At 43.0% G+C, this 22,640-nt stretch overlaps 1 protein-coding gene across 2 annotated transcripts in view; it reads left to right on the top strand.

The window, feature by feature from the left end:
* Window positions 1-2,813: 2,813 nt before the first annotated feature.
* The window catches only part of SAMD4A (sterile alpha motif domain containing 4A), a 316,896-nt gene continuing 297,069 nt past the window's right edge, over window positions 2,814-22,640 (top strand). For both annotated transcript variants that reach the window (XM_006864624.1, XM_006864623.1), the window contains exon 1: window positions 2,814-3,009. In XM_006864624.1, the coding sequence (XP_006864686.1) occupies window positions 2,814-3,009 (196 nt within the window). The remainder of the gene's footprint in view (window positions 3,010-22,640) is intronic.

Here is a 22,640-nt window from a genome sequence, read left to right as displayed (position 1 = left end):
TGATCATCAAGTTCTCCTGTGATTATTCAACACGTATTTAAAGGTAGAATAATTTTTACGTTTTAGGGTATTTTTTAACCAATGACCACAGTGGAACAAGTAAGGTGCACCCACTGAGGACTTCTGAAGCCCCCTGCTGGGGCCTTGGCCAGGTGCAGGTCCACGTAAAGGTTGCCTTGCCGGCAACTCTGATGTGCTAACAGGTGGTTTCGTTCCGCCTCCATGCCCCGTAGGGCGGCGCTCACCTCGACTTCAGGCAGCTGCCTCAGCACCTGGCCTCGCTCGGGGGCTAGGCCCAGAAGTCAGGCCGCTTCCCTAGCGAGGAACAAGGCCCCAAAGCGTCGGGGAGCAAACAGCCTCCAGCACCCAAGCGGAGCCGAGAGACGTGGTTGGGCCAGGGCGGGGGTGGGCAGTGCTCATATTCCTCGGATAAGAACCCCGCGCCCAGGAACATCTAGCCCTGCCGCACATGAACCCTAGACCTTCTAAGCCACACAAGTGCACGAACCCTGGACGCTGTCCCCGCCGAAGGAGGCAGTGGTTTTGGGTCTCCGCTGTCTGCAAGTCGTGCTGATCTGCTATCCCCGAGCTCCTACAGGGCACAAGGGCCACTGAGTCAACCGACCACATTCCCAAGGACGAGCAGTTGGTGGCCGGCCACATCGCCCCCACTCAAGCACCCGCGGTGTCCCCTCCGGCCGGGCCTCAGGCTGCTAGAGCACCCAGACCCCTCCAGAAGGCGCAGGCGGCGGCAGGGAGGAATTCCCCCAGACCCCTCCCCTTCCCCAAACTTCTTCCCTCCGCCCCGTGGTTCCTCCAACCCGACTCCTCTGTGCCATCCGGCTCCGCCCTCTCCGCTCCCCTCCCCCCTTCTGGCCCCCACTTAGGAATCCGCTCCCCCCCTCGCCTGTCCGGGGATCCTCCCCCCAAGCCCCCCCTCGTGCCGCAGCCTCCCGGGTTCCTTTCCCCCCCTCTCAGGCGCTCCCTGCCAAGCCCATGATGTAATGGTGTATGTTAATCAGTAGCATGTGGGGAGCTCCGGCTTGGGCAGCTCAGTTCTCCTCGAGCCGACACTGGAGGCAGCAGCAGCGGCGGCGGCGGTCCCAACCCGCAGCGCCACACTCCCCCAGCGCCGCCCGCCCCGACGGCATGGCTCGTGGCCCGCGCTCCGGGCGCCCCCAACCCTTCTGAGAGCCGCTGCTGCCCCGGACCCGCCAGTGGGGCCCCGAGTTGTCGGGATGAGCCGCGCAGAGGTGAGCGGGGCGATCCTCCCCTATGCTCCTGTGGGGGACCCACAGGGGACAGGGTCCCTTCTCAGGGGGCTTCCCTACCATCCATCAAAGAAGTTCCGGGAGCCCGCGAAGCTGAAAGCTAAGAATCACCCCTCGAGGGCTGAAGCATTAGGCTCTCCTTTCCTTAGCCGGTGGCCGAGGGGACTGGGGTAGGACTGAGGGGAGATCCCGATGCTGAACTTTCTTTTTTGCGGTCTTTGGGGGTGTGTGCTGGTGGTGCAAAATCGCATTCTCGGCGGAGCCGCCCTGCCAGCTGGGGGAGCCGCGCTGCGGTTCAGGTGGCCCCAGCATGCTGTGGGAGCCACCGGGCTGTGCCGCGAGCTGGCGAGGTGGTGGGCCAGACAGTGGCGATGGGAGCATGGTGCCTAAGACACACGCACGTACACGCACACAGCTAACGCGCCTGGCGAAGCAGGCCCGCGGTGAGCTCCTGGGTGGGCTGGAGCTACGCGGCGCTGTGCTGCGCGGTGCTGCGCAAGGGAGCTGGGGCTCGGGGCTGCGCCGCCGCTGGTTGAGCTCGGAGCTTTGGGTGGGGAGAGTTTATTTTTGTCTCGAGCTGCTGCCACGGCTGCTCACGGCCTATATCCAGAGGGGAGCCTGGTGATGGAGATGCTGGCTGTTGCTGTAGATGGAGCTGCAGCCGCACGGTTTCTTGTCTGGGAGGAGGAGGAAGGAACTCTGGCTGCTACTGCCTCCGCCTCTGCTTTGCATTAGCGCCCCCCACCCCCCACCCCCGCGCCCCTTCGCAGCCGCATTGCAAGTTTTCTGAGCGGGGAAGATCTGTTGCTGCACTAGCGTTCGCAAGCACAGCCTTGGAGGCCACCCCGGGTGGGGCACACGGGGAGAGCGCCAGTCGTTCACGGCAGCAGCAACAGGAAACTGCTGGGTCCCCTCCAGCACCTGGCTTCTCGCCATTCCCGGAACGGGGATAGCCCATCTCCCGCATTCGGGTGTGGAGGGGGCGACTGGAATCTGGGGGACCAAACCTCCTGCGGGGCACCCTCCCAACTGCCCCGGCACCCTCAGATACACTCATCTCCCGGGACACACTCCCTTGCTGGTTGAGGTCTCACTGCATCCCTTTCTTTCCTTCCAGTGTTGATCACTCCTCGGGAATGCGGGTGTGAAGAGTCCTAGCTGCAGCCCAGTGGGAAGGAGACCCCGGGACGCCGGAAATCACCGTCTCCAAGCTGCGAGAAAGGGGGAAAGGAGAGCATTCTTCATTCAGTTATGTGCCTTGTGGGGAATTAAAGAAATTTTTTATTTTTAAAGAAACATTTCCGTGCTACTGTCTGTCATCGTCCCTGGAGAAATCAGCTAGAACCACCGGAACGTTACTGAAACCAGACGAGAGAGGCAGGAGCTGAGGGAGTACCTGCAGCGTCCAGGCGCCGGGGCCACCTTGGAACAGGAACACGTCTCCCGCGGCCGCGCGGTGCTGCGGCTCCTCCAAACTTTGGGGCGGGCGGGGCGAACTGGGGTGCCGAAGGGGCTTTTTAGACTGAGGGCGGCCCCCTAACCATGATGTTTCGCGACCAGGTCGGGGTGCTGGCGGGCTGGTTTAAGGGCTGGAATGAGTGTGAGCAGACTGTTGCGCTGCTGTCACTGCTTAAGCGCGTGAGCCAGACCCAGGCCCGTTTCCTCCAGCTCTGCCTGGAGCACTCGCTGGCCGACTGCGCGGAGCTGCACGTCCTGGAAGGCGAGGCCAACAGCCCCGGTAAGTGCGCGGGCGGTCACCTCTGCCCCACCCGTTTCCCAGCCCCTTATGTGGGACCCGCCCCCCCCCTCCCCGCCGGCCGCAGTCCCTAGCTCTGCGGGGGACCAGGAGACGGCATGGGGCCCCAGGGGCCCTTAGCATTCTTCCCCACTCTCCTTCCGTATCCTCACCACCCACTTACCTCCGCTGGTGGCTTTGGTGTTTTGCCCACTGAACTCCTTCAATCCATTCCTGTGGTAGCTACGGTAGCATGAATGATTGATTTTTCTCTCATGCAGTTTCCTGGGAAATAAGTAAGTCAGGTCACGTAGAGTCTGGATTTTCTGGGCTTTCCTCCCCCTTCTTTTGGGCAACGTGGCTCGCTGGATTTCAGCAACACATGAAGAAACCCGGGACTGCCCTTCAGAAGCCAGGCTTTGATAAGGCTATATTGAGGAAACCAAGGAAAATCCAATTATATTATTCATGTGTCCTGACGGATCTTCCGGTCTTTGAGCTCTGTCTTCAGAATAATATGTAGGTGACGCTACATATTAGTACAGTGACATTTGCATTATGTATGCTGTGTAGTTACACTTAATCAGTCATGACATTATCTATATTGAATTTAGAGAAAGGGGGTCGAAGAAAGAATAGGCATGATTTGGGGTCCTTAATATTTTTTATTAGGAAACTTTACTGAATATAGCAGAATTGTTTCGTATTGGCCTACTAGTATTTACAGACACAGGAGCCAGGATAGAAAGTGAATAAATTTCAACTATTCAGCAGTTTGCTATTTGCTAACACTGGTGGTTGCAGACTGAAATGATATCTTGGGGAGCGGAGCATTAGGGGGCGGGGAAGGATCTGTCGGTTGTGATTTTGGATAGGGGAAATTCTTTAGGCCATGCTGCAGCAGAAGGGTGAACAGAGCCCCAGTGTTTACACAGAGAAAAGAATTCAGGGTCCTTTCTCAGCTGTTCCATGGTATTGCTGAGAGCCTGCAAGACTCAGCAGAGATCTGGGCTGCCATTTGATGACAAGGCCTAGTCTAGGGCACGAGGGGGGTGGGGGTGGGATGGGGGAGGGGGGCCTTCAGGACAGCAGCCTGCTGGCTGGTGCGGTTTGGTGCTTATGATGCTGAAAACACTAGAATGGGATGTTTCCATATATAGAATCGGCAGCTGGAAGTGACCGCTAGAAATCCTCTCAGTCCACTTCCTGACCAGACAGGACTGCACCCAGAGGATGCTGTGTTGCCAAGTATGGAGGGCCATCCTGAGGGAGATTCCACAGGCTCGGCAGGGATTCAGCCCCAGCCTCACAGCCCTCCCCATACTCACAAGTGCCTCACAAGTGTGGCAGCGACAGGCCTCCTTCAGTTCAGCTCCATAGTTATAAATAGCAGATGGGCCAGCCTCCTTCTAAGGGTGTGGAAAAGTCACCAGGATAACTGATGGTCTCCTCTCTTTGCTTCAGTCCTTAATGTCACAGAATAGCTTTTCTGGTAGCCTGGTTCACCTGCTTGGCTTTGCTCTCTCAGACTTGACAAGTAAGTGTATAGAAATCTTTGTGGATTGATTTGACAATGGGTTTGGCCCCTTTTTTAAAAGTTTATTTTATGGAGTGTAAAAGATTTAAATTCTGTAATTTACATTGACTGCTTGACTAAAGTGCTAACAGGGAATATTTGAAATAATGATGGTTAATATTTAGGTTCATCTAATGTTGGAGCAACAGTTGTTGTTTTCACTTTGAGCATCAGGTGAGTAAGTAAAGCAGTAAAAGACATAATAGGAAAAAGAAGCTACTTAATAATTATGATTTAAAAAGAAGTTACCTAGTTTAAAAATGATATGATTTAATAAGTAAAAAATTGGAACCTTTAACTTTTAGGGTTTTTGTAATCCTTTCATAATTTTTCTTCTCAAAAAGGTTTTTAAAACCCTATTTATTTGTGTAAGGAAACTATGTGGGGTTTTTTTTTGGTGCTGCTACTGTAGACATACAAAATAGAGAACTAATCTGTAATGATAAAGAAGCTCTGGTGGTGCAGTGGTTAAGTGCTTGACAGCTAATTGAAAGGTTGGTGGTGGTTTGAACCTACCAACTGCTCTGGGGAAGGAAGATATGGCAGTCTGCTTCTGTAAAAATTGTTGCTGTTGTCATTAAGTTCTGTTGAGTCATTTCTGACTCGTTAAGTGTCGTTGAGTCCGTTGTTACTCACAGCGATCCTGTATATGGTTTCCAAGGAGCAGCTGGTAGATTTGAACCGCCACCCTTTTGGTTCAAACCAACTTTGTGGTCTAGTGTTTATCCTACAATGCCCTTTATAGGGTTTATAAGGAGTGGCTGGTGGGTTTGAACTGCTGACCTTGTGGTTAGCAGTCCAGTGCTTATCCTACAGCATCGCATCAGGACTCCTCAGCCTTGGAAACCCAGTGAGGCGGTTCTACTCTATCTAACAAGGTTCCTGTAGTCAGAATCTACTTGACAGCAATGGATAATTGTGAAGATAGGGAAAGAAACATTTTCCAGTTTTTGGGTTAATCTTTCAATGTAGACATTTTCTCTGCTTGTGAGTTTTCCTACTTGTTTTGTTGGATGGCAGGGAAGAACTTCATTAATGAGCTCATATGATGGTTTGACTTTTGGAGTATGGGGATAATAAAGAACAGAAGATTTGCCCTGGTGTACTAAGTCTGCATTGCTGTTCTGGCCGTATGTGGAAACCAGCCACAAATCAGGAACTGGGTAGAAAGTCCTCCTTAGCATAAGTTCAGGGGACTCCTCAGAACCTCTCTCAGAACATACTCTTTTTTCAGATACAATTCCAAATCTTTTTTATTTTTTAACTTAGAAAATAATACAAATTAGGAGTAGCAACTTTCTAGTGTAGTAAGGGGCTGCTGGAAGCAGCAGTGAAAAGTGGCCTTCAGAAGTCTGACAACTAGAAGAGACAGAAAAACAGTAACTCTAGACACAGAAATGGGGACTAGGGGAGAGATGATAATCAGCTGACCCTGCAGGCATCACTGTATAATAATATCAACCAAGAATGGCGTGACACTGTAGGATCAGCATTGGACTACTCACCACACAGTTGGCAGTTCAAACCCACCAGCTGCTCCTCGGAAACTCTGTACAGGGTTGCTATGAATGGGAGTTGACTTGATGGCACATAATAACAACAACATAATCATTGTTTACAATAAATGGCAGTGAACTATCATAAAAGATAGTTGTATGTGTGTGTATGCATCTAGCATTACAATTTTGAAAACTTTTTCATCATCCTAAACAGAAATTCTGTATCCATTAAACAGTAACTAACCCCTCTCCCCTCCCTGCATCCCCTGATGACTACTAAATCTACTTTCTACCTAAAAAAGATGTGTTCATTTTTTTTTTTTTTTAAACTTTAAGAAGACAGGGATATAGGCAGTATATTTTGGAAATATTTACACCCCAAATAATTAACCCTGGAGCTATTTTGCTGTGTAAAGCTCTTACTCATTCAGAAAACACCACTGTGCAAAATGACTCATTCATTGCATACTTGAGGTTTCCTATAGCAGAATCATCCTGTGTCATTTACTTTGTATCAATTAAACAAGCATACGTATTCTAGTGTTGTACAGACTTTAGCACTTGGTGGATGGGAACTAAGTTCCTATCTGGGGCATGACCTCAGTATAATAAAGAAACAGTAATTAGTGGTAATATATACTGCCTCTTTTTTTTCCTCCAGGACTGGCTTTGAATAGAGAGATGTACTGCTTATTAAACATGGTGTACATGAGATCTGTGGGTTGTATTTTGAAACTAACTTTTCATTCTATTGTTGTTATTGTTAAGTGCCGTGGAGTTGGTTCCAACTCATAGTGACCCTGTATAGGGTTTCTGAGGAGCAGCTGGTGAGTTTGCACTGCTGACCTTGTGGTTCAAACTGACATTGAGGTTAAGTGCTTATCCTATGGTGCCACATCAGAACTCCTTTAGATTACAATATATCGAGCATCTGATGACTCACCAGTTCATCCTTTGCCTCAGCTTCATGATCATCTGGGATCCAAACAAAATTATTTAACTAGTCCCTGTGGATTCATTCATTCATTCATTCATTCACTCATTCATTCCAGATTTGGGTCAGTGTGGGTCACAGTTAGCTCTCCAAGTAGAAATTTGCTTTCAGGATCATCATTACCATAGATAAGTGCCCCTCATTCACCAGCCTAAGTGAAGTTAACATGAAGACTTGTAGCTGTTTTCTGGTACTAATAGGCTATTTAGTGTTTATAAATGAATGACTAAAGTAAAATAAAAAAGGAATCCATTGACTTTATCTGTGTTTTAAATAGGTTATATGGTACTGTTTAAGGAGCTCTGGTAGTATAGTAGGTAAGTGCTTGGACTTACCTGAGGGTTGATGGTTCAAACCCACTAGCTGTTCCTTGGGAGAAAGATGTAGTATGCTTCTGTAAAGAGACACAGACTTGAATACCCTATGGGGAGATTCTGTCCTCTAAGGTCACTATGAATCAGAATTAACTTGATGACAGTGAGGTTAGTTTGGTGTTGTTTATTTGTAACTTTTGTTACTTGCACTTGAAATATATCTTCCAGTATTAATAATGTAAAAATGAAGATCATTCACAAGTGAATCCACGAAGACCGTTAATTAAAAAACAGAGTCTATTTTATCGGGGGAATTGTGTACATTTGTAGTAAATAATGACAAACAGATTACTGCTATGTTTACAATTAGATACAAGAGAAAGGATGATCTGAAATGGTGGTTTACTCAGCAGTTTGAAAAGGACTGGCAGGTGTATTTGCTAGTATTTGTTTAGAGGGTGAAGATGTGGGTTCAGTGGTTTTATGTTTTTGTTTGTTTGTTTCTGCATTTGACCCTGATTTACATTTTTAGATCTCAATTGTAATAAACGAGAAGCAGAAGAACAGAGAGATTGTCCTGATCATACTGGATAAAGTCTTGTTTGTAGTTCCTACATTCATTTATTCATCAATTGGTTCAACAAACATTTTCTGACTGTCTACTGTTTTCCCAGCCCAGTGATAAGCACTGGGAATGCAAGGGTAACTTACTATTATCCAGGCGTACATCTCAGTGCCTGGTACATGATACCAGGCACTCAGTGTTGAATAAATAACTCAGACAATATTAGGAGATCAGGTAGTGTGGCGGTTACAAATCGGGCTGCTAATCTCAAGGTCAGCAGTTTGAAACTACCAGGTGTTCTGCAGGAGAAAGATGAGGCTTTCTGCTCCCTTAAAGATTTGCAGCCTCAGAAAACCTAGACAGGGTCACAATGAGTTGGAACCATCTCCGTGGCACATAACCATCACCGAAGCAGAGGGATGGTAATAAAAGTGAGGTAGGGGAGCACTGTAAACCCCGTAGCTAGTTACCTGGAGGAATCAGGTAAGATTTCACTAACAGGAGAGATGTTGGAGTTGATTCTTGAAGGATGAATAGGAGTTGCCTTGATGTATAAAAGGGATGGTGGAGAAGGGGAACAATTTTGTGCAGGAAATGTTGTTGTTAAATGCTGTCGAGTCGATTCTGACCCACAGCGACCCTGTATAGGGTTTCCAAAGAGTAGCTGGTGAGCTTGAACCACCAACCTTGCAGTTCAAACTGACTTTGCAGTCTGATGTGTTAGCCCACAGCACCACACCAGGACTGAGTGATTTGAAGAGAGTAAAATGCTGAGCTCTAAGAGGAAGAGGTTGAAACAGGAGAGGAAGGTGTGCACAGCTTTGCCTGCTGAAGAATTTAGACTTACTCATGCAGAAATAACAGAGAATTTTTACACCAAGTAGGCTTCTAGGTCGGGGTACCAGCACAGATGAAGAAAGAAGTGAAAACACAAAAGATACACACATGTGTGCACATGATGCATATGTACGTGCACATTTCTGAGAAAGAGTTTATCTGATACATCCATGATCCTTGTTAGCGTAGTAGTTGCGAGTCGGGCTGCTAACCTCAAGGAGAACAGTTCAAAACTACCAGCTGTTCCGTGGGAGAAAGATAAGGCTTTCTGCTCCCATAAAGATTTTACAGCCTCAGAAACCCCATACAGGATCGCTATGAGTTGGAACCAACACCACGGCACATAACCAACCAACCAACCAACCAACCAACCAACCAACCAACCAACCAGCCAACCAACCAACCAACCAACCAACTAACGTGTGGTGTGGTGCTGTAGGATCAGCACTGGACTTTGATCTATAATGTTCGCAGTTCAAACCCACCAGCTGCTTCTTAGAAACCCTATAGAAGGTCGCTGTGAGTTGGAACCAACTCTACGGCACTTAATAACAACACGAGAGATAAAATTTGGATCATATAGCTTCTGTTTTTGGACCTGGTGGCATCATCTGCTTGGTGCAGCTTGGTTGTTTCATCATTGCTGTACGGTGGAGAAGGAAGGCTTGAAATAAAGGTATAGAAGATATTGTCTGGATGATTGTTGATTTGTAGCCATAGAGGACATATTTTGTAAAGGATAAGAATATTGACTTTGGAATCCATCAGACTGAGATAACTTCTGAGCCTTTGTTTTCTCTACTTTGTTTTACAATACAGATGATAAAACCTTGTTTTTTTGTAGAAGTTTGTTGCAATAATCCAATGATGACCTGTTCTATCCTTCAGATGTAATTTACCTTTAATTAATATGGAGCTGAAATAAATATTTTTCTTAATGCTAGGAAATCTTTTTATTTAAAGAACTGTCGAGAAAAGATTGAGGCTGACTTGGAAACCTAAAATGATGCAAGTCTTCTTGGCTCTGTCTGCCTTCTACATTTTGGCTTTGTTTTTTTCTACTTCCTATCATTTTGGGACCTAAAATAATGCAGAACTGACCCAGTTTTTCCAAAGAAGTTGTGAACACTTTTTCCTTCAGTTGGTGCATATGAAAAGAAGAAACAATTTTGTTGAATTAAAATTATGTATTTTATATATCCAGTCTTTTACACTTGTTGTTACTGTTGTCAAATGTCATCGAGTCTGTTAATTCATAGTGGCCTCATAGGGTTTCTGAGGAGCAGCTGGTGGTTTTGAACTGCCAACCTTGTGGTGAGTGCTGATCCTATAGTGTTACACCATTGGATATTATTATACAGTGATGCCTGCAGGGTAGATTGAGGTTCCTACTTTAATATTCCCAAATTCTCATTGCTTTTCAGAAAGCCTTCAAATTTTCTTTGGGTTTGTCTGGAATGACCAGGCAATTTACAGGCTAAATTGTAGCAAGTCCTATAATTTCATAATCTTTGTTATGAATGATTGGGAATTTGGTTGTTTAGCTTGAGTGTTCAAGGACTTTAGCAACTGAGTATGTGATAATAACAGGCCCCCATCAAAGCAGTCAGATTGGTTTGTTTATGTTTAAATAAACAATTGAGGGTGAAATGTGGTCTGAAAGACAGAGGACTCTACAGTGTAGCCTGTTGCTGTTAAGTGCTGTCCAGTTGGTCCCAACTCAGGGTTTCCTTGTATAGGAGTGGTTGTTGAGTTTGAACAGCTGACTTTTTGGTGAGCGGTCGAGTGCTTACCCTACATCACCACACCAGGACTCTTAGTCAATATATCCTACAGAAATGTAATTCTAAAGAGAGTTGAGAACACCAGAGAGGAAGGAAAATGCTCCTGGGTCCGAGGATACATTTGGAAGTTTTCAACTGTGGGTAAAGTGCCTTGTGAAACTTATTTGCTGGGAGAGGGGTATTGCTCATTATATATTTTAAATCTTTTAAACACAATCACTGCTTCGAATTTTTAGCTTGTTCCTTCTTTTTGTGTCTCCTAATCTTTTCTTCCAAGTCCTTACTGTGTTCATGCGAGTCATATAGAAAAAGATATAGAATGAGACATCTCCTCAGAGCTATATTTTGCTTCCATAGAAGTTAACTGAGCCAGGATTCTCACAAAGAAAGCCAAATTTTAGAATATATGCTGAGCCTTCCCACTGATTAGCTGGGGGTCAAGACTTGGGCCTTGCTCTGAAGGCTGCTCCCCAGTAGTGAGTTTGGAGTTCAGAAGAACTGGTCTGCTTACGTAGGAGCATGTTCTCTCCTTGAGACTCACAAGCTAATTCCTACTTCTTGTCAACATTTTAATACAATTTTCTTGTCTTAGTTTAATAAGGAGAGAAAAAAAAATAAAGTAATTCAGTGGTTTCTTTTATAAAGTAGATAATATTATATACAAATGGTACCTGTCAGGAAGTATCCATCCAGTCAGAAACCAGGAGTCCAAATTCCTCAGCACCATGGGTCTAAGTTCCAAGTTATTCATCAAATACCTAGCTTATACTCTAGTTATGGAGGTAAAACAAATATATATGATAACTAGATCATAAACAACAGTTAAATGGTATGGTTCTGAGTTATATGATATGAGTTGAATCTACTCATCGGCATACAACAGCAATAACAGGAGTTATATGGATATGTATAAGAATGTGAGAATGTTGTCCGTTAGGAATGTGGTTTTGGTGAATGGAAGAAGAAACATCTGTAACTCAATCCAAAAACTCCTCTGATTTCTAACAATTTCAAGGTAGGGGAACCAACCATCATCACCCAATATTTTCATTCCTTTTCAAGTATCCATAAAATTATGAGACTCAGTAGTAATTGTCTTGGCTCCTTCCAGTAAGATACTTTTGTAGGATATGCGGATTACAACTAGTGTTAGGTTGTAGAATCTAAAACACTTATTGGAAAAGATAAAAGCATCTTAGTCAAATTCCCCAAATTTAATGTGCATATAAATCTCTTTGGAATCTTGTTAAACTGAAGTGGGGCCTGAGCTCTTGCAGTTCTAACAAGCTTTTCAATGATACGGATGCTGCTAATCTGTAGACCACACTTTGAGTAGAAAGATCATAACCTATTAGAGGTGAGACATATTTTAGAAGTCATTTGGTACCCTGGCTTTCAAATTTAATATATGGAAATTAGAAGATTTTTTTTTTTTTTTTCACATGAAAACTTATGGGGAAGTGGACACAGCCCTGTACTCCACACACGCTTCCATCACCCAACACTAACTCTTCAAGTAAAACAATTTGAAATACCTAGCTAATCATAGTGCTTTTCCTAGACCCAGAGACATTGACTGACAAAGCAGGGCCAGCAGATCTAGGATTAGAATTTTAGGTTTTTGACTCTCCTCAGAAAAGCCCCTGGATTGGTTTTACTCAAAGGGCATATCCCAGCCATGAATGTGATTCATATGATGTGGTCATTGGCTTAAAAAAAAAACAACACATGTCACTTAGCATATGTAAGCATTGAAACAGGTATGCCTTTTATTTTTGTAGTGTGATTACTCATTCAATTATTCAAGCATTCTACAAACTGCTTTCCATAGTAATTCACTTCCTGGTCCTCTGAACTTTCTCTCACAGCCAGAATCCAGTCTGGGTTTGAGGAAGGCAGGCAGGGCTGGGCTCTGTTGTAGCATTCCCTCCAAGATTTTTGGATGTGGATCTGTTGGAGTTTCCAGGCTCTAATGATCAGTGTCCCATGGAGAAAGCAGCTCCAGCAAAGTGCTGCTTTTTGCTGATGCTGTGAACTGAGAGTTGAGCTGGAAAGAGCAGGAATGTTAATTCTAGAGACTGGATGGGAGAGATCCCTTCTTGTTTCCCCAGAATACTGCCATCAAGCACATGCTTTGGAATTTCTGGAACGACTGATCTGCCAGTAGAATTCAATGTTTGCCCCATAAATACATAACATTGGCTTTTGCTCTATGTATTTCTGCCTGTGTAAGTATGGTGTTCCACGGGAGAAAGATGAGGCTTTCTGCTCCCGTAAAGATTTACAGCCTTGGAAACACAGTGCAGGGTCACTATGAGTCGGAACCAACTCCAGGGTACTTAACACCACCAACAACAAGAAGTATGTTTGCCAAATATGTGATTTAAACACAGTTACACAGCGTGACAAAATGGTAATGTTGTTGTTGTTATGTGCTGTGGAGTCGGTTCCGACTCATAGAGACCCTGTACAGGGTTTCCGAGGCTGTAAATCTTTATGGGAGCAGAAAGCCTCATCATTCTCCTGCAGAACACCTGGTAGTTTCGAACTGCTGAACTTGCGGCTCGCAGCCCGATTCGTAACTGCTACGCTACCAGAGCTCTTTTAAAATGGTAATGCTGAATCACTTTTGATTTTTTTGGAGAATCACAATGTAATCGGGGAAACATCAAAAACCTTAAGATAAGTAACTTTATCTCAGTTTGGGGGATCAAGGGAAGGGAAAGTAGGCCACCAACAATACATTGAAGAGAACTATGAGGTCAACATCTATCTTGTTCAAGATGCCAGAAGATTACTTAAAACATGATTTCTGAGCATTCGGAGAAGGAAATAGGTACCATCATGTTTTTCGTAAAAACGGGTCAAATGGGTCATGGAGAAGTAATGTCACTTCCTTTTTGACAAGAGGAATGGGAAATGAAGGGAGCTAGCATTTGCTGAACAATTGCTGTATTCTGGGCAGATGAAAGGAATGTTGGTAGGCATTCCATATCTAAATTTTAACATTGCTTTTGACAAATTCCCGTATTTATTAATGAAAAAGACTGGAGAAAGGAGGGGCTGGGTGACAGTTGTGTGGCTTTAGAGTGGTTTGGACTGACAGGACTAATTCGAACGTCTTTGGTGCTATGCCATGGGGCACACAGGTTCAAAGTCATTATTTGTGTTGATGAGATCTGGCCTGGCCTGGGGTATTCCAAGAAAGCAGAGCCTTAGGTTAGGTAGCTTATATGGGCACTCATACCAGGAAATAGGCAGAATGGGCTGAGAAGGGAGAAGCAGAGGAGGAAAAGCCAACACAAACCTTTGTTATCAAGATGATCACTGCTTGTGGGAGGGAAGCTGGGGCTAAATGGCCTGGGGATCCTCCGAGGAACCCTAGGGAACCTGCCTTGGAAGTGGCGGATGCCCTCAGTCAAAGTGGCTCAGCATTAAGCCCCTGGAACTCCGTATGGAGCCACCATGCTCCCTTACGATGATTGTTGTTGTTGTTAGTGCCACTGAGTCGGTTCTGACCCATAATGACCCCATATAGGGTTTCCGAGGTTCGTGAGTGTGAACTGCTTTTGGTTCAAGATGACCTTGCGGTTAAGTGCATTACCATACAACACCACACCAGGACTCCTTACCATGACTAGAGTTCCCAAATGATGGGAATACATGGCCTTTGGAAACAGTGGCTTGGTTTCACCAGAGATAGAGAAGCATTTAATATTGTACAGGACTTAGAATGATACTTTTAAATAAGACTGACGTGTTAATTGAGTGCCTGCTCTGTCCACGTACCTTCTTAAATTGTTTGCATGCTTACCCACCAACACTTTGAGATCAAACTGTTGTCATTATCCTATTTTTTCAGGAAGGAAGCAAGCAGTTTAATTTCAGAACCACTCCATGTGTCTCTCTACCTTAGGGGCTTCATATGAGTTTGTTTAGATAAAAAAAGTATGACCGCCTGGATATCTTCTAAAGCCCCTTCCAACCTTAAGATTCTATGAATTTTGTCAGGAGTAAAGTTAAAAAAACAACACCACCAAAAGTGTGGAGAATACAAGTGATTGAATGAACAAATAGGGTGGTCTTCAGATTATTTCCAGTGTAATCATTTTGTACTTGTTGGCCTATTTCAGCTATGGATTTGTGGTTTTTTATTTAAAGATGATACCTATAGAGTTTTTTTGAAGTAGGCAGTGAGGCGATGCTAGGTTACCAGGCTTAGTTAGGCTACTGCATTTAAGAAATGATGAACCGAATTGAATCTTGTTTCATTTGGATCACACAGAGCAGTAGTAAGCCCTGAATGTACCTGTCATTTATTAGCAAAGGTGACTCATAAGTGCAGTTTAAATATTCACATCCTTTTTGTTCTCTCCATGGAGTTCTAAAAGTGAGAAGTTTCTGTGTGGTTATATACACTTTTCTTTCTTTTTTCTTAGCACATGCCAGGAACTGTGTATACACACACACACACGCAATCTCCACTTAAGGATTAGAGAAGTGATACCAAGACATGGAACTAATAGTTTTGAAAATTAAATGCAGTACATTGCAATAATTAGATTGTGTCTTTAGCACAGAGTCTGGCACATAGCAACTGGCTTCCAAATTGTATAAATTCGACAAAGTAGATGTTAGCTCTGTTACTGATGAGGAAACTGATGTTCAGAGTGTTTGGAAGTGTGCCTGAGGTCACCCAGGTGTCTCTGATCCAAAAGCCTATGTTGAATGTTCGCTGTTACACTAATACTGTAGATCTCTTCCCATTCTTAGTGGCAGAAAAATGTTGGTGTTTAACAGAAGAGTATTTAATGATGTACTTTTAACATTGTAAAAATTTAGACTTGGAAGGATTCTTTTCATCTTGTCCATTTAAATGTCTCTCTTATTGCTCACCTATTAATCTTGTATAAATTGATATGATTTGGATTTTTTATACCACTGGGTTTCTTTTTTTTTTAATTCAGTGAAAGACATTGATTCAAACATATCCTTTCCTTTAAGGCAGTCTCATGGAACGGAGACTTCTGCTACCTCTGCATGAATGGGCAGGAATTGCGGTGGGAAACAGGCTCTGCAGGCTACAGAGAGGAAAGAATAAGAAATCTGTTACCTAATAGCTCATGGCATCCGTGACTTTGACAAACTAGGAATTGATGAGCTGGGTCAGGTTCTCCTTACAGCCTGGAATTGGGCAAAACACCAACTTGAAGGCTGTAAATAAAAACACTGTTTGGCAACAGTGGAAATTTTCTGAATATTAGTTAAGGAAATTGTATGTTACGTTGGTACACAAGTGAGTTCTACTTACTTCATTTTTTAGCAGTATACAATTAAGGAGGTGGATGTGACCAGTTCCTGTGTTAAAGATTTGAGAACACCAGCTGTAGGTATCTGTTAGTAGGGAAGAGCTGGTGTTGCACCCAGTCACTTCCTAGCCATCTATGACCTGGCCTTTGGTGTCTTGCAATTTTCCTTTGACTGACTCAGCTGCCAGGATCACTACATCTCTCGATTGAATGACTTTTGGGTTGGGACGGTGAGATGTTCTATTTACTTGACTTTCAAAGACAGTTTTCATTAGAATGGTCTGCTGGATATCATTTCCAGACTCCCTCTTTTCCGTTTCTTTACTCACGTTAAGCATATTATTGGAAGATAATTAACACCGATATTTTGGAATCAGAATTATAGGAAGCTTTGGCTTTATTGCCACATGTTTTAATCACAGTTCCAATAATGTCCTCTTGGCTGCTGTGAATTCTCGCTCAGTCACCCTGGAGACATGGCAGACCTCAGCAGAGAACCGCTGTTATTCATGAGTGCTGACTGTCTAAGGAAAGATATTATATTCAGTCCTTGGTTAAACAGTTACTTCTTATTGTTAGCTGAAATGGAGTCGGCCCTAAACTCCTGGTGACCTCACATACAATGGAACAAAATGCTTCCTAGTCCCACACCATTTCCATAACCTTTTGCAGATCGGACTGTAATGATTCATAGGATTTTCATTGGCTGGTTTTCGTGAGTAGGCTGTGAGACCTTTTTTTTCGTTGTTCATTTTAGTCCGAAAGCTTTGAGAAAACCTGGTTAGCATTATAGCAACATGAAAGCCTCCACGCAGAGGTAGATTGTTGCTGTGATTAAGGTACACTGGCCAGGAATGGAACCTGGGTCTCCCACATGAAAGGTGCCCTCAAACAGTTCATGGTTGTTTTTTTTTTTTTTTTTTTTTTTTTTCGTATGATGGTAGAGTGGATCAATCAGGGGTCTCCTTTTCTACCACAGCGCCTTCTGAAAGTGTCCCCGACCCCTCAAGGCTTGCTGGCACCCAGTGTGTCCCTCTGTTACAGCGTCAGTCACAGGGCATTGTCATTGTCCTCTTTCCAGACTAGACTGTGTCTCAGTCACTTTTATCTTCCAGCACCTAATACCACCACCTCATGGGTAGTGCTCAGTATGTTTTTGCTGAAGGAATGAATGAATGAATGTGAAAAACATAACTCATGACCCTAGTCCACAAGGAGTGTACTCTCTGGTTTTTTGAGAAAAATCTAAATGTATAAAGATTTAGTAATAATAAAAAAAACCAGGACCAGATGAGAATATTAATGCTGTTACTAGGAGGTATGTTTTAAAGGCCAGATGATAAAAATGTTATTTTGTTGTAGCTGGCTTCCATGGAGTTATCCCCAACTCCTGGTGACCCTAGCATAACCGAATGAAGCATTGTACCATTCTCACAGTGCCTGAACATTTGAGGTCAGCATCTTAGCCACTGTGGCAACCTATCCCTTGCCCTTATTAGCCCTCTAGTTCATCAAACATGATGTCCTCCTCCAGCAGTTGAACCCTCCTGATGATATATCCAGAGCAAGTGAGTCAGTCAGTACTCTGCTGTGATCCAAAAGGTTTTCATTGGGTCATTTTTGGAAGTAGATTGCCAGACTTTTCTTTCTAGTTTGTCCAGCTCTAGAGGTCCCACTGAAACTGTTCTCCTTGAGGGACCCTGTTGGTATTTGAAATACCAGTGGCATAGCTTCTAGCATCATAGCAACATGCATACCATCACAGTACAAGAAACTGACAAATGAGTGGTGGATGAGAAAAACAGGTGCTGTTAATTCTCAGTCCCTTACAAAAACCTGGGTTTATGTCTCAGCTTCATCACAAATTGCGTCACCTTGTAAAACTTGATAAAATATCATACTCTGTAAAATGGAATTGTCACCACGGAAGTGATAGGGCTGTGATCAGGATGAAATGGTTGTATGTTTTGTAAACATTATCATGTTACATAAATGTAGGATGACATTCTCAAAGTACCATTTAATATAATGAGATAATAAATTTAGGGATGTAGGTGTTTAAAAGGTTTGTTTTTTTCTTTTTCCAGAGCTTAATTTACTGACTAGCTAGATTTGAAATAAACACATGGTTCTCTTGATAAACACAATCACCTTTCAGCTTAGACAAAGGCTTGAATCTGATGATTCAATCTGGGTTTCTTATGGTATGTTTAAAGCCTTCAGGGGCTGGCCCGTCTGTAACTTGTCAAAGTTAAATTTGTGTCAGCTGTTACCCTTTTGGAGTCCTGGTGTGGCACTGTGGGTTAATGGGCTGGACTGCAAGGTCAGTTTGAACCACAAGGTTGGCGGTTCAAGCTCACCAGCCACTCCTTGGAAACCCTATACGGGATCACTATAAATCTGAACCAACTCGATGGCACTTAACAACAACATCATCCTTTAAATTGATTAGATCATCAGACTGTTAAGTGCCATTCATCGGTTCCAACACCTAGCGACCCTGTATAGGGTTTCTGAGGAGCGACTGGTGAGCTTGAACTGCCGACCTTGCAGTTCAAATGGCTTTGCATTCTGGCGCATTAACCCACAGCACCACACAAGGACTCTAGATTATATTTCCTTTAATTTAAGCTGGAGGAACTCAGATATCAGCGGTAAAGCATTTATTTTGGGGATAGTTACATACAATATTGTGTTGGGTCCACCATGCCCCCTCCCTACAAATATTACAATATGAAACATACTGTATGGGTTCTATACATATAAATGAGCAGGTCTGAATTTTTTTATCTTAATTTGTGATAGTTGAAGGGGTTTTTGGGAGGCCAGGGGTATGTTATTTTTAAAGAAGTAATAATTAAAGCTGTTAGCCAACTTAAAGCCATTCTGTGGAAAATCTGAGTATTTTTGTATACCTCAGCCAAACAAGAAAATAATTATGCTTTGCTTTCTTGAATATTACTTCTACCTTCACTTTCATTGAACAAATGTTCATTGGAAAGAAAAAGATTTCTTGTTGTTTTAAAAAATTTCTAGAAACAAAATCTCCCTATTCTCACATTTTGTTTTTGTGGCAGAATGGGCTGCATCAGCACATTTTATAGATTAGTGTGGTATTTGCAGATGATCTGAGCACAGCTAAAACATTGAAATTGTGAGCTGCTATAAGGTCAAACTTGAGACTCATCTATGATTCTGCTATTAAGCTGTTGGTGGGCAATATTAGAAATTACTGGGGGCACAAATAGGGTCTCTATGAATCGGAACCAACTTGACAGCACTTAACAGCAAAATAGGTTTAGTTGGCAATATTTTAGTAGGAATAATTTGGGCAGGAATAAGTGCTGCTGATTTTCTTTAAGGTCCTTTCCCTTCTCACTGAGGGAGGGAAAGGCTCTCGGAGTTAGAATGTGGAATGCTTGGGTGTTTGCTGAGTTCCACGCTGTTAAAATGGTGAGTGCTGCTCACCAGCTGTTGCTCAGCCTTTGGATAGCTGAGATTCATTGGTGTGAAGACTAAGAAGGAAGTATCTCTCATTCTGTGTGTTCCCATACACCTCTGCACGTCACCAGACCAGCACTGAACACTCTGGGTTGAAATGACCGTTTTAGCTGAGAAATTGCTCCAGACTTTAGAAGTATGACAACTAATGTAATGTGGGGGTCTGGATTGGGAGAATAAACTAAACACATTTCTGTTAAGAACAGGATAAAGACATCTGGCTACAATGAAATATGGGCTACCAACTAAGTGATAATACAGAAATGTTAGGTTTCTTTATCTTTAGGAGATGCATGCTGAAGTCTTTAGGGGTGAAGGGACATTATATCTGCAACTTACTCTCCAATGGTTACATATAATGTGACAGAGGGTCAAGAATTGGGGAGTCTAGGTGAAAGATGTTAGAGTAAATTGTGCTATTAATTAAACTTTCCTGGAGTTTAAACATTTTAAAATACAAAGCTTAGTAGTATCGCCTTTATTTATCGATCTTCATCATTGGAATGTTGGGTCCAGGAGGGAAAAGCCTGTGTTGTATCACCCTTGAATAGGGTTGTTAGATAAAATACAGGACACTCAGTTAAATTGGAATTTCATATGAAACACAAGTAATAGGGCATACTTATATTGTTTATGCTAAAAATTATTTGTGATGTATCTATAATGCACATTTAGCTGGGAATCCTGTGTTTTTATTTGCTAAATCTGTCAAGCCTACCTTGAACCCATCAGTGCCCCTCAGATCAGCAGAGTGAGGGGTGCATAGGAGGCAATCTCTGTTACTTGGAATGAACGACGTGTATTTTCAGAATTTTGCTTTATAACTTCCTATTTGATAAGACCCATTGCATCTGAGCAAGGAGCTGAGGCATTCCTTGTAGTTGGACATGATCGTCTTCTTTCTCCTCCTTTTGATTGATCTTTCTACTTTGAACTGATTTGAGCTTTCTCCATTTCTGTGTAGCTGGTGGAGTCAACTGGGGTACATTTTATACTGAGCTACCCACATCCTGACTGACATTCTTTGACAGTCTTAAGATCTTCTTCTAACACACTTGAGTAGAATGGATACTGGAATCTATTTTGACAGCTGTTGAAAATCTAGGCTGTTTTATAGCAGGTTAAAGAGGTTATTTGTAACTGGTATTATTCAAGGAACATTTGAAAAGGAGTTCACTGATCGGCCAAATACTATTTTATATAGAATGTAAATAATTTTGATTCTCACAGTTCAATGATCAAATATAATGTTCTTAGGAATTATATACCTTGTAATATTCTTCATGAATTTCCCCCAGCAATGTAGTTGTTGTTAAGTGCTGTTGAGTCAGTTCATAGCCACCCTGTATAGGAGAAGCTGGTGGGTTTGAACTGCCAACCTTGCGATTAGCAGGCCAGTGCTTATCCTACAGTGCCACACCAGGACTCCTAGCAATGTAGTAGTTGTTGTTGTTGTGTGCTGTGGAGTCGGTTCTGACTCATAGCGACCCTGTACAGGGTTTCCGAGACTATAAATCTTTACCGGAACAGAAAGCCTCATCTTTCTCCCGCGGAACAGCTGGTAGTTTCAAACTGCTGACTTTGTGGTTCGCAGCCCGATTCGTAACCACTACGCTACCAGAGCTCCTTAGCAATGTAGTAGTAGTACATTATAATGTTCTCAATTACTGGTGCCATGTAAAATGCAGACACAGTGTCTTTAAATACAGCTAGTTTATTGCCAGCTGTTCCACAGATAACCTCCCCTTTAAAAATGACCTGTGTGCAGTTTTATAAAGAATGAATATTTATAGTATTTTGTTGTTGAGCTGCTAAAAGAGGGTTCTATGCAAGTAACAGGTGGCTTCAGTTGGCCTGCTTTCACTGAAATTTGATTTAAAAAAAGCATTGCATTATTTATTTTACCAGTGGAATTGTGACTATGGGCTAGACTGACTTAATTTTTGGCAAATTGCTTTTTAGTTTTGAAGTTTGGGCTTAGGGTGGGTGTCCATGGGCAGCAGCAGGGGAGCTTTACAGATAAGACATAGCAGCTGAGGGATAAGACATCTAGGATCGTCTTTATGTAGCAGAGAAATTTTTATCAAAGAAGCTGTTGTTATACTGAGTTCTGAATTTAGGATTTAACTTTAGGTTCAGATTAACCCTTTAGACTTGAATTTTCTCTGATCTCATGTCTAAAAGTATTGAAGGTGGTGGTGGTGGTGTGCTGAGCAGTCGGTTCCCGCTCATAGTGACTCTGTGTTGGGCTTCCGAGGCTATAAATCTTTACGGGAACAGAAAGCCTCATCTTTCTCTCGCAGAACCACTGATAGTTTTGAACTGCTGACCTTGAGGTTAGCAGTCCGACTCATAACCACTACACAACTAGAGCTCCTTAAAGTATTGAAGGAGACTTTGCTAAATTAATTGTTAGTAGTATACTGCTTGTCACATAGTAGATCATCAAAACTGAAAGTTATTCCAAGAGAAAGAGCTAGATAACACTCTTTGTGTTATTGTTTAACTTTAAATATGATTTGATTATTTACAATAATAGAAGATCTCTACCCAGTTACTCGGCAACACAATTGTTAACATGTTTTCTGATTATAAAATAAATGTTCCAATCTAAGTTTACACGAGATAGATTTAGAACATAAAGAATGAGAACCTTTCAATGGATGAAGTAAAATTTGACACACGAACTACTTCTGAGAATTCTATTTTATTAAGTATACTTTTTCCTTTTCATAAACCTGAAAAGATTTATGAGATTATACAAATCAGGTTTTAGCTAATTGAGTAGAAGAGTTTTAAAAACATTCTTATTAATAGATGACATTTGTATTGTAGGCAAGCTGGAAAAGAAAAAAAATGACTGAATATCTTGAGAGTCTTCTTTCCTACTATAAATACAAAAATAAAACACAAAATTAGGACCATATAAACATAAAGTGACAGCTATGTATGTGTGCATGTGCTATTAGGTGAAACACATATATACAAACTCATACATATATGTATACATACATATGTACATAAGTGCATAAATATATATATTGAGCATGGTTGCTCCATAAGATAAGCACTGGCCTGCAAACCACAAGGTCCATGGTTCGAGCCTGCCAGCTGCTCTGTGGGAAAAAGATGGGTTTTCTGCTCCTGCAAAGATTTAAAGCCTAAAAAACCCTACACAGGGTCACTATAAGTGAGAAATGACTCGATGATACTTAACAGCAACATATGTGTAAAATTATCTTTAAACTTAATATG

Source organism: Chrysochloris asiatica, unplaced genomic scaffold (genome assembly GCF_000296735.1).
Source record: "Chrysochloris asiatica unplaced genomic scaffold, ChrAsi1.0 scaffold00067, whole genome shotgun sequence".
Taxonomy (NCBI): Eukaryota; Metazoa; Chordata; class Mammalia; order Afrosoricida; family Chrysochloridae; genus Chrysochloris; species Chrysochloris asiatica.
This window is presented reverse-complemented; position numbering and strand designations above follow the sequence as displayed.